The sequence below is a fragment of the Schistocerca gregaria genome, chromosome 2, assembly GCF_023897955.1.
Source record: "Schistocerca gregaria isolate iqSchGreg1 chromosome 2, iqSchGreg1.2, whole genome shotgun sequence".
NCBI lineage: Eukaryota > Metazoa > Arthropoda > Insecta > Orthoptera > Acrididae > Schistocerca > Schistocerca gregaria.
In genome coordinates this window covers 952,320,416-952,333,135 of record NC_064921.1, presented here as the reverse complement: position 1 = coordinate 952,333,135, position 12,720 = coordinate 952,320,416, and the positions used below count along the sequence as shown (strand labels likewise).

Below are 12,720 nucleotides of genomic sequence, written 5' to 3'. Positions count from 1 at the left end.
TGAGTAAAGTTGGTTAGTGCTGAAGAAAATTGAGTTGAAAAATACATAAGGAGATCAATAGCCAAAGGTGAGTGGACCTCAATATGAGTTTTTCAAATGTAGGAAAAACCATAGATCAGATATTTAACGAAAAAGGTAATGGTCAAAATAGAGGAAAATGGTATTTCTATGCAGGAAAATAAGAGAAGTTTAAAGAATTAATCAAACAACATGTTAAAAAACAGTAAAATATTCAATAAAAGATGGGGAAAAGTAACAAAAACAAAAGAAGATAGACAAACTATGATGAAATAAATTAGAAATTTTGACAATTTTGAAATGAATTCAATAGATACAAGTAAAAATTTGTGCCAAACAAGGACTTGAACCTGGATTTCCTGTTTTATACGAACAGTTGTCTTAATTGCTTCGGCTATTCAAACACCCTTCCTGTCCATCTCAAATTTCCAACTTGTCACACACTACCTATGTAGCTCCCCTTTTCATCCATATTCATCGCTCACAGCCTCAAGTTGATTCCACAAGTGAGTGTGCCCACATAGAAATTATTTTAATGGTCGTCAAGGCATATATATTTATATATGTGTGGCATCTGTTCTTTCAGATATGTCTGAAAGAACAGAATCACATGTACATAAATAGATGAAACAGTGAGCTCGTAGAGGAAGAAAGAGAAGCAGAACATTGTGAAGATGTTTCTCGAATGATATAAGGAATGAAATGCTGAAATAAACAAAATTAAAGTTAGAAGTGCAGTGCAATATGGACCATCACTGTCTAAGCAAATAAAACAGTCTTAAATTAGTTACAGAAACAATGTATGGACGGTAGTTGAATACGTTGCAGCAAAATTCAGATATCATTAATCTGACTGAAAACCTGAGTATAAAATGAGAGAGCAGACTTGTTACTGTTTACACAAAGGATGTAGGCAAATAGCTTCTGTTTTCCGAAATTTTCTAAAGGAGGACAATCTTGACTACCAAAAAAATTTATCATAATTTTTGTAGGAAGAGAAAAATTGGGAAACATGCACATGCCATCAGGATCTCACCTGAAATGCAAAATACCTGATTCGATGTCCTGATTAGAGGGCACAACAAAACTGAATAAGTCAGGCTTCTGAGTGAGGAATGCAGCAGGAGCTAAGAACCAACAATCATCTGCAACAGACATTTCAGATTTCAATACCTATGAAATGAAACCAATCTGTTTTATTTCATGTTATTTGCGTGTATAAATTACTGATGTGCTTTGAGGTTAAGATAATTCCACAGTTTAGCTGAAATGATTATCATCTCATGAGACTGTTTTGTACTATGTTTTACATATTCACATTAATAAGAAATTGCTGGATTCGCAAAAGCTGAAAAAGATTAACAACTTTTTGATCTATTGCACTTCTGTTGCTCATAAATATTAGAGGAGTATTAAAATTCAATTGCTTACATACCTATAATAAAACATGACATTGTTTCTGGATGCTGAGAAATGGCAAGTTTATAAATCTCAATTTTATTTTAAAATAAATTTGAAATTTGTCTTGTCACAAAAAGAAAATGTATAATACCATTTCAATAGATGATATACTAATGACAAATTACACACAATAAAGAAATTGTTTGTAAAACTTAATAATTCTCTTCATCAGTCATAGTTCAGCAATGAAAGCTCACATCATTCTCAAGGCAAACTACAAATCAGGCATTGAGATTAAAACCAAAATAGGCTGAGCAGTACATAATCATGAAGCTAAAATAAAAGATGAATGCTATCAAGTTCCACCATTTCTCAAGTGTACATGCAGCTTGTCACTACTTCCTCATCCAAAATTTTGGCTGCAAATCTTATTGAGTTATGAAAGTGATTGTCTCTAACTCACATTGAATGTGACTGGTATGTTCTCAGTCATATTATAGGAAGATAAAGTAATTGCGTCTTAGATGCAAACAAAAACTATGCTGTGATATTGTATCTACCATTAAAACTACAAGAATCAGTACCATTATGGGTAATCATGGTAACAGTATACTGCTCTGACATAGTTTGGACGTCATTACTATCAAATGACTTGCTGAAAAGTGTTGTGAACATTTTTTGTACTAGGATAAGCTCAGATTGCACAGTACAGAAAATATATGATGATAATATCAAAAACCCTACCGTATGTTAGAAAATGCAGCATGGATTAAAATAAATTGTTACGAAAATTTTGCTAGTGACATCTTGCACTATATTGACATCACATGACCGGTGAGAAACATAACAGTGAAAAATAATCAAAATGTTCAAGGAAATGCCTATATAAACAATGAAGTTGAACAATCAAGGAGAAACGTAAAACTGTTCCAATGCAATGTGTTACATGACTGAGAGAATATTCAGCTGAAAGAAGTATTCAGTGCCGGCCGCAGTGGTCTCGCAGTTCTAGGTGCTCAGTCCGGAACCGCGCGACTGCTACGGTTGCAGGTTCGAATCCTGCCTCGGGCAGGGATGTGTGTGATGTCCTTAGGTTAGTTAGGTTTAAGTAGTTCTAAGTGCTAGAGGACTGATGATCACAGATGTTAAGTCCCATAGTGCTCAGAGCCATTTGAACCATTTTTTGGAGTATTCAGTAAACATTATAAATTTATAAGGACTTGCTAGTACATTCAAGAAGTAAATATGCAGCTCACATATTAAATGATGGAAGCAATGACACTGCCAAAAATTATTGAGGCTTTCGTAGCCAATTGTTGACAAATTGCCTTTTGACTTCTGTCTCTGGTTCTTTGGATGATGTTTGTTTGATGATTTTTCTGATGTTTAACCAGCACAAATGACTAGCATTGTCAAAGCTTCATTGCCCATTGCTGGTGGCAAAAGAGAGAAAAATTATCAAATGAACATCAGCCGAAGAACTCGAGAAAGACGCCAACTGCTGCTATTGTTTGGGATGTCATAAACAGCCTCTGAGTAAGAAAGGATAATTTCATTTATGACCTCGTAACAAACCACAGTGGTACAATAATAGAATGCCACCAACATTTTACAGATATCTTTGATGAATATTTTTCTTCTGTTGGTAAATCAATCAACAATAATTTCAATAACCATAAATATAACTTTAAGGGTAGTTGTTATGCATACAGCATATACATCATCTTAACTGACAGCAATGAAATAAAAAGCATAATAGAGGCATTACAAAATTCAAAATATATGGAATACGGTGTGCCAAATGTGAGTATTCTAAAGTCTGCACTGAAAACATATCCAGACCTCTTTCTACTGAAATTAAGACTCTTAACATGTGGAAGTCTTCCTTACCACTGAAGATAGAAAACTACAGACCTGTTTCTATCTTGCCTATCTTCTCAAGGATGACAGACAAGGGGTGAGGGATAGCAAAGAGGGGTGAGTGGGAAGGGATTGAGGTAGGGGTATAGAGGATGCTAGCTCTAAATAACACTATTCAAAAGCTAAGCAATGTTTCATACATTCTATATACTTGTCCACTCACTTAGTGCCTCTCATATTTCATAATCAGTGATCTGTCCTCATGTACACATTCCATTCTATTTTGTGTGTTCCATTTCTGGGCAACATTCACAACATATGAGAGTTTTCCACAATGTTTTATGGATATATTCAATGAAATTATCCATCAGTGGATAGTCTTGCCATTCAGACATAGCACAATACTTTCATTAAAGTGAGTTGCTTTCCCAGTTATGTTCTAGTTTACCTGCCTATGTATAAGCTATCACTTATTATTTGCAAGTTTGTACACACACTAATACTGTCAAAATCTATGGGTATTAAAATTTAAATCAAATGAGACATTATTTCACCTGTGTACATACTTGTCAACATATTACGAGAAGGAAAGTTGCTACTCATGGTCAGTAGCAACTTTCCTTCTCATAATATTGTTACATTTCATCCTAGATTTTCCCTTGTCAACATATTGCATGTTAATAGAGTATGATCGTCCGATGTACTTCAGTTCACAGGTAATGACTGGTACTAAAATTAAATGGCTTTCTGAATTGTATGATGTTGCATTTTAATCATGGAGTTGGTACATGAGAATACATACAACATGATTAGTGGTTATAGTGATTATGTTTCACACAATAATGAGGAATTTCATTTGTTTCACATCTCAAAAGTACTTCAAAATGATTGTTTCTTTTTTTCATTATGCCTGTAGTATTTGTGCATCCATTGTTGTATACACACATAATTGTAAGGAATAAGGTTCACGACAGAAAAAAGAGAGGTTCTTACCCAGGTCACCTTGAATTACATCAGATGGTGAAGCATCCATAAAAAATACTGCACCATTTGTAATGTCCTGGAATGTCAGAGCATTGAAATTACTTTTCTAAGTTACTGATCAAACATTAATCAGATAATAATTTACTTCTAGGTATTCTGTAATTATTTTTTATTAACCTAGATAAATATATATCAAGAATTAAATTATAGTTAAGCAAGGTTTCTGTTTCAGTCAGGACACCACAATAAAATGGAGGTAACAACCCTATAAAGTCGCAAAAGACTCTCTTTCTTCCTTTTTTTCTTTTGAATTGTTATTCTGAGTTTGTTTGTTAAAAGTAATAATAACTTTTTCAATAACTAACGCTAGTCATGCAACTCAGCAGCTAAGGTTGCTAATGCACCATTGTGTGATGACGCTCTGCCAGGCACTGTATTTTGAATAGCAGAGTAATCATGCAGATGTAGATGTAGATGTCAATGTACATCACTGGCACTGAGGAAGAAACAGCTTTTATCAGGAAACACAACAGACCTCCACCCCGCCTTTCAATGCTCTCTCACTTGACACCACTGAAGTCGCAAATGGTGGTGGTTTGCACGCTACAGGCCATCTGACTCAGAGCTCTCTTAAAGTAACCAGTCTGTAACAGTTTGTTGTGTCACTGTAGTGCCAACTGCTGTTCAAATTTCAGCTGCAGATTCAGTAGGATTTGCCAGAGCCATACCCTGAACACGATGGTCTATCCTCTCAGAAGTGCCACATGGTCCTCCAGAGCCGATCTTCTCATGAACCATTCTCTTGACCACCACTGCTTGCGATCATGTGCAGTGGCTACATTCCTGTCAAGTCTTTCTGCCAATCACAGAAGGAACATCCAACTTCTCAACAGCCCTATTACACCACCTTGTTCAAACTCAGGAGGTATTAATAATAGTGTTTCTGTCACTTTAAAGCCATTATTTACTAACATTAACTCACCTCGTCCAAACTCAAAGGTAACTAATGCTCATGACCACTACATCTACATCTACATCTACATCCGTACTCCACAAGCCACCTGGCGGTGTGTGGCGGAGGGTACCCTGAGTACCTCTATCTACAGCATGTATTTAAAGGAAACCTGACATGCATCCTCATAGTGGCACTGCTAGTGCCACTCTTATGCAACCGGTGAAAAATTTGAACGGACATTGTCTTTTTGTTGTTGAAACATGTCTACCAACTTTCGTTCATGTCACACAACTCCTTGGTGCTGTAATTTTTTTCTGTCAGAGTATTAAAGAAGCAATTAAGGTATGTCTCTTCAACAATACTATATAGCCACTGATTATTTAGATCACAAAAAGTAGGAACTGATAACTATGCAGCATAAATTAATAACAAAACACCAATGACATTCTACAACACGCTTTCTATGTTGAATAATACTAATATTTCATCTTACTGAACTAAACTTAAAATTCAGTGTGGTGGGATTCTGAACCAGAATTCAGACATAAATGAGAAATTTCAGAAGTTTCATAGAAAGCCAAAAATATGAATGAATCATCAAATGTTAGTTAAATAAAACAGGCTGTACATGTATAATAAAGTACCTACGCACCTTGGGCCTTTTCCATTCAATATTCAAGCCACGTGTAGCTACTGCCAGTGAAGATGCACATGCTGGGAACTCAGGGTCTTCAAAATTACAACCATTTTTCAAACATTGTTCCTGTAGCTCTTCATATATTTGGTTCTCCTTGAATGGCTTCACATCACCCTGTAACATAAAAAGATATTTCATTATGTCACATGTTTTTTGACAGTTTCATTCAATATGTTCCATTCATAAGCCATGCAGAATTGTGTGTGCCATGAGCAAGGAGCTGTATGACGGGCGTTTTGAAAAGTCCGTGCAAAGTCTGAGACATGGCACCACCGGCGCTTATCGGGGCCATGTTCAGTTAGTAGCATCTTTGGAAAAAACGCACACCAAGTTTCAGCCATATTGGTGTTTCTTTGTGTTTGGCATTTGTATGAATCAAGGAAGTCAATTGGTTGTCAAAAAATGAACAGAAATGAATTTCATGTGGTGATTAAACATTACTTTATGAAAGGCAAAACGCCTCAGGGGACTACAGAGAAGCTTGATAAAGATTACGCTGACTGTGCACCTTCGATTAGAATAGTTTATAAGTGGTTTCAAAATTTTCAGAGTGTCCATATGGGCACAAGTGATGCTGAACATTCTGGACGCCCCATGAAGGTTACGACTCCAGAAATCATTGATAAAATCCATGATATGGTGATGGGTGACAGAAGAGTTAAGGTGCATGAGATTGCAACTGCTGTGGGAATCTCGAATGAATGGGTACATAATATTTTGCATAAACATTTGGACATGAAAAAGCTATCCGCAAGATGGGTTCCATGATTGCTCATGCTTGATCAAAAACGGAATCATGTGTAGTGTTGCAAGGATGGTTTGCAGCTGTTCAGGAAGGATCTTCAGGACTTTAAGTGAAACATGGATACATTAGTATACTCCTGAGACCAAACAACAATCTAAACAATGTGATACCAAGTTAGAATCTGCACCAAAAAAGGCAAAGACCATTCCTTTGGCCGGAAAGGTTATGGCGACTGTCTTTTGGGATTCGCAAGGGGTAATCCTCATTGACTATCTGAAAAAGGGTAAAACTATTACAGGTGCATATTATTCATTGTTGTTGGACCGTTTGAAAACCAAGCTGCAAGAAAAACAGCGCGATTGGACCGCAAAAAAGTCCTTTTCCATCATGACAATGCACCAGCACACACCTCAGCAGTTGTGGTCGCAAAATTAATGGAAATAGGATTCCAACCCGTTTCACATCTCCCCAGTTCTCCAGACTTGACTCCCTGAGGCTACTATTTGTTCCCCAATTTGAAGAAATGGCTGGCGGGACAAAGATTTTATTCAAACGAGGAGGTGATTGCAGTAACTAACAGCCTTTTTGCAGACTTGGACAATTCCTATTATTCAGAAGGGATCAACAAATTAGAATGGCATTGGACAAAGTGTATAAGTCTTAAAGGAGACTATGTCAAAAAAGTAAGAAAGGTTTACCGCAAATATGTACGTAGTTTTTATTTTTGCAAGGTATTTTCAAATGCCCCTCGTATTGTGACTGTGCACACTGCCCTTTATCTCCCCCTCCCTTTTTGTAGCAGAATGATCAGTCTTATAGACTAACAATGATATTATACATATAACTCATATGACACGTATGAACTTAACATAAGGTATAATTATTTAGGCTTTACATGGAAACATCAAGAAAAAATTTGATATATTCTGATTGTTATTCTCTGAGGGATGCATGGTGCTGTAAATTTTTCTTTTCTTCCTCTGTGAAGACAGTTTCAGCTGACTTAAATTTCGATGTAGAATTATCTTTAGCATGTAACCATGAGAGGCGGTGCAGGTAGTAATGGCACTGGACTCGTATTTGAAAGGAGTGGGATTTAAATTTGTTCATTTACACAGATAAATGTTTTCTGTGGTTTCATTAAATCACTTGAGTGAAACGCCAGGTTAGTTGTGAAAAAGACACAACCAATTTTCTCTCCTACCATTTACCTACATGTGTCTGTGTGCAAGATCTAATGATTGTCACCAAGGAGTCATTTAACTCTGATCTTACTTTTTCTTCCTTCTGTAATGTATTATTCTTCACCCATTTACATATACAGATAAAGTTGCTGTTAAGTAGGAACTCGCATTAATGATTTGTTATGCAACATCTGCATGTAAAATATGGCTGCTAAGTAGGCAGTCACAGAGCCGATATACATGAATGTAAAAAAGTAATTAAAAAATTATTAAAGCTTATTGCTGCACCACCTGGGTCCTGTTTGACTTCCAAGTACAGTACAATAAACATGATTAATTTACAGCCCGGAATTTTTTGTATATTTATGTCATGGTGTTGCGGCAAAATATACTGGTTTAATATTTGCTGTGTTATTTACTGTCCACAATTTTTCAGCACAATACATACATGAGCAAGTGCTTCCAACTAATGGAACATCATACAAGATCTCCCAGTTTTCATCTACACTAATCATCGTATATTGTAGTCACTTTTTGTGGTTACTACTGTATTAAAATATCTCGGAAGATTAAAACAGTGTGCAACATCTGCCTCTGATGTGCTGTCCCCTATGAGTTGGGTACTTATGGCACCATTTGGAGCAATACAAGTCTTCATTCTCTGAATACTACTTCCTCTGAACCTCACACAAGCTGTGTATGTGATACTACAAAACTACCATCTGAGAAAAAGGGATATGGGGGCAATGACTTCATTGGAGTCTGATAATTTAGTTCCAGTAGGAATCTGTCCTCACTGAATTTGTCAGTGCTCTGGATTCAAGATGTAGGACCTTTCTAACCTTCTCTTCTACGAATCTTCCTCACAGATTATAACAGCGTAATTTGAAAGTCTAGAGAGAGAGCCCCTTGTAATATGAGGCTTAGTGTAAGTGTGTGAATTGTTCAGCAGGAAAGGTATTGACTAGGATGGGAGGAGATCTTATTGCTATCAAGTTTTTAATTTGCCAAGATTGTTCAGTTCAATGTATTTTCAATCGAGAACAGTATTACTATTATCATATATACTTCTCCCTACCCAACCCCTTCCTCACAATCATGCAAAGGAGATGTATTTTCTCAAGTTGCCTTTATGAATAATTCATTAACATAGATAATATTTTACATTTTACTAAAATAAACACTATGGAAAATCTGGAATGTAATCCACCTGATGAAGGACTTAGTCTGATAGCTGAACAATATCTACCAGTAATTTTCACTGTGCCTGACTGCCAATCAGTGCCCCCTCTGCATGGTGAGTGGTAACATGCAGTAAAATAAATTATGTGGGAACAATGCCAATTTTTTTGTTATGTCAACCCGTTGATAAAGGACTTGTGGAAAAGGGTCAAAAAGGTAATTTAGTGTACTTTGGTCCTGAAAGGTAGATAAATTACTTTGCAGAAATTCATTACTGGTATGTCACTATGAAAAATAATAAGACTGAGAAATGTGTGCAAGATTATATGAATGCATTTGTCGAGTGACAGACCTCATAATGTGGTTCCTTTTAGATGAAAATGGTCAGTGTGAGTACGAGTGCACACAGCGGAATTGTTATTAGAGCAACTTTCAGCAGATAACTGTTATATGGAATTATGGTATTTATAAATTTGAGTGGAAGGTGTGTCAATAGATTTGAGAGACAGAAAGGGTGGTGAAAAAATACATGAAAATAGTGTAAAAATCTGACTAATATGAATATGACTGTTTGGTGAGCTTTTTAATAGCTCTCTTGCAATAATTCTTGGATCTAAATGCATGGACAATTCTTTCTTGAGAGTTCTTTGTACTTTATGTGCTGGTTTCAATGAAGACATTGTCACAAAAGCTTAGCCAAACCTGCTATCTATTACAATCATTAAAAGACGCAGCCAGTGTAGATACCTTGAAACTGGTGTACCATGCCCTGCTTGAGTCTGTCTTGAGCTATGGCCTAATCTTCTGGGGAAAGAGCTCTGATTCTCTCACAATTTTCAAGTTACAAAAACAAGTAGTAAGAATAATGAAATTTAAAAAAAGAACTGAACACTGTAAACCACTATTTCAACAGCTAAATATCCTGCCCTGCCATGCCTCTATATATTGGAACTAGCTTGTTTTACAGTACAGCACTTGGACGCCCTCGACAGAAATGCAGACCGCCACACACGTGACACCAGAAACAAAACACAGTTACAAATTATAGCCCACAACTCCAAATTATATGTGAATGGAATTAAAAGTGTGGGCATTAAAATATACAACCACCCCCCAACAGACACACAAACAAGCAAAAACCCAAAAATAATGAGAATTAAATTAAAGGAACTGCTACTATATCACTGTTTCTATTCCATACATGAATTTCTTGAAACAAAATTTTAATTACTTGCAATAAGCTGTTTATTCAGTTGTAGATGTTTCTGCTTAGTAAGATAATTTAATTATTTTATCTTATCTATATTCTGTCTGTATCTCATATATGTATTCTGCTATGTGAACTGTTGTTGTTGTTGTTGTCTTCAGTCCTGAGACTGGTTTGATGCAGCTCTCCATGCTACTCTATCCTGTGCAAGCTGCTTCATCTCCCAGTACCTACTGCAACCTACATCCTTCTGAATCTGCTTAGTGTACTCATCTCTCGGTCTCCCTCTACGATTTTTACCCTCCACGCTGCCCTCCAATGCTAAATTTGTGATCCCTTGATGCCTCAAAACATGTCCTACCAACCGATCCCTTCTTCTAGTCAAGTTGTGCCACAAACTTCTCTTCTCCCCAATCCTATTCAATACCTCCTCATTAGTTACGTGATCTATCCACCTTATCTTCAGTATTCTTCTGTAGCACCACATTTCGAAAGCTTCTATTCTCTTCTTGTCCAAACTAGTTATCGTCCATGTTTCACTTCCATACATGGCTACACTCCAAACAAATACTTTCAGAAACGACTTCCTGATACATAAATCTATATTCGATGTTAACAAATTTCTCTTCTTCAGAAACGCTTTCCTTGCCATTGCCAGTCTACATTTTATATCCTCTCTACTTCGACCATCATCAGTTATTTTACTTCCTAAATAGCAAAACTCCTTTACTACTTTAACTATGTGAACTATGTACCACAATATTTTAATTACTTGTAATAAGCTGTATATTCACTTGTAGACATTTCTACTTAGTAAGATAATTTAATTATTGTTAGTTACTCATATTCTGTCTGTATCTCTTATATGTATTCTGCTATGTGCAGCATGCACCACCGTCATATCTCATCACACACCACCTTTTTTATATTTTGTCCATATATCCTACATGTATTCTGCTATGTGCCACTACTGTCATCTCTCATCATGTACCATCTTAACATAATTTTTCAAATTGACTTGTCCTATATCAAGATGTGCTTTGCTGTAAAAATTGTATGATCTACAGGACCAATAATAAATCAAATCATATCAAATCAAATTAGGCAAAATTCTTAAAAACAACCACAACCCAGCAGAACAAAGCAGTTGGTTTGAAAGTTGAGTGCTTTGTTACCGCAGTAGTGTTATGGTTAGCTGACACAGACAGACCAGTGGTTCCCAGGTCTCCTTCAGTCATCAACATGCAATTTAAATGGTTGTGATTAAAATTCCAGTTGGTATAGTGTGAGAGTGGCGTAAGCATTGCCTGTCAGAGGACATGTGATGGAGTGCCTTTGACAGATTGCTGACTTTATGTAATACAAAGGCTATGGCATCAATTTCTAACCACAGTTAGCAACCAGAAGTTTCAGTATCACACAATGGAAAAAAATCAAGTTGGGTCAGTCCAGGTAAAAATACTGTCCAAAGAGTAATACTTCATGAAACCAATTTGAGGCTCAGATTGATTAAGATCAATCAGTAACATGAATGATACATGAGATGGAGCCCAATTAAATTAAGCCCACTTATGTGTCATAAAAATGTGGACTCAATCGTAAATTTCAGAATTCACCATTCAAGTTAACTGCAATGGGAGGTGAAACTGACTGGCCTACTAACTAATCATTTCCTTGTGTTTTCCTAAGTGGCCAGTACAAAAATTAGTTGAATACTCCTCATAACCAACTCATTGGGCTTTACATTAACCCATACCTGATTACCTTGATTGCTATGTATTTAAATAATGTAAGCAATAAAGGTAACAACACATCGTGTAGTTGAAGCAATAAGCAGTCAGTAGTCACATAAATAAGCTTTTGGATGAATCCTCCTTCAGAGCTAACAGGATACACATATAGACACACACAAACTTGTATGAGAACACTATTCTGACATCGAACAAGATTGTGCAGTGATTATTACACTGGACTTACATTCACAAGGAAAATGGTTCAAATACATGTCTGACCATCCAGATTTAGGTTTTCCATGAATTCCCAAAATCACTCCAACCAACTGCTGTGATGATTCCATTGAAATGGCTCAGCCAATTTCATTCCCCATCCTCTAATCATTTTGAGCTTGTGCTCCATCTCTATTGACCTCAATGCTGGTGGGACGTTAGACCATAATCTTCCTTTCTTTCTTCCTTCCTTCCTTCATTGTCCCAACTGAGTATGTCGTGCTGGCAGTCTAGCTTGACTGGACAGGGAACTGTGCTGGGTGCAATGGGTAAGAGGAGATGGAAGCAGTGAATGAGTGGGAGGGAGGGAAGATCGGAGGGTTGGGTGACATAGCTGGGAGGGGGAGGCGCAGCAAGTGAATAGGATCATAATGTCACACCAGCTTTCCCTGTTGCAGCAAGAGGACTTGGCTGTGGCATGCAGTGACATGTAGGAATGGACTGGGAGGAGAAGGTAGGAGAGGGAGACTGGAGAGGAAGG

General features: G+C 36.7%; 1 protein-coding gene across 1 annotated transcript in view; it reads right to left on the bottom strand.

Annotated features, from left to right (window-relative positions):
* LOC126335424 (calpain-11-like) overlaps positions 1 to 12,720 on the bottom strand; it is a 152,009-nt gene that overhangs the window by 32,506 nt on the left and 106,783 nt on the right. Inside the window, exons 2-4 of the mRNA XM_049998700.1 lie at positions 5,871 to 6,029; positions 4,273 to 4,339; positions 1,055 to 1,163 (exon numbers count right to left, since the gene is read on the bottom strand). Coding sequence (XP_049854657.1) covers positions 1,055 to 1,163; positions 4,273 to 4,339; positions 5,871 to 6,029 — 335 coding nt within the window. The remainder of the gene's footprint in view (positions 1 to 1,054; positions 1,164 to 4,272; positions 4,340 to 5,870; positions 6,030 to 12,720) is intronic.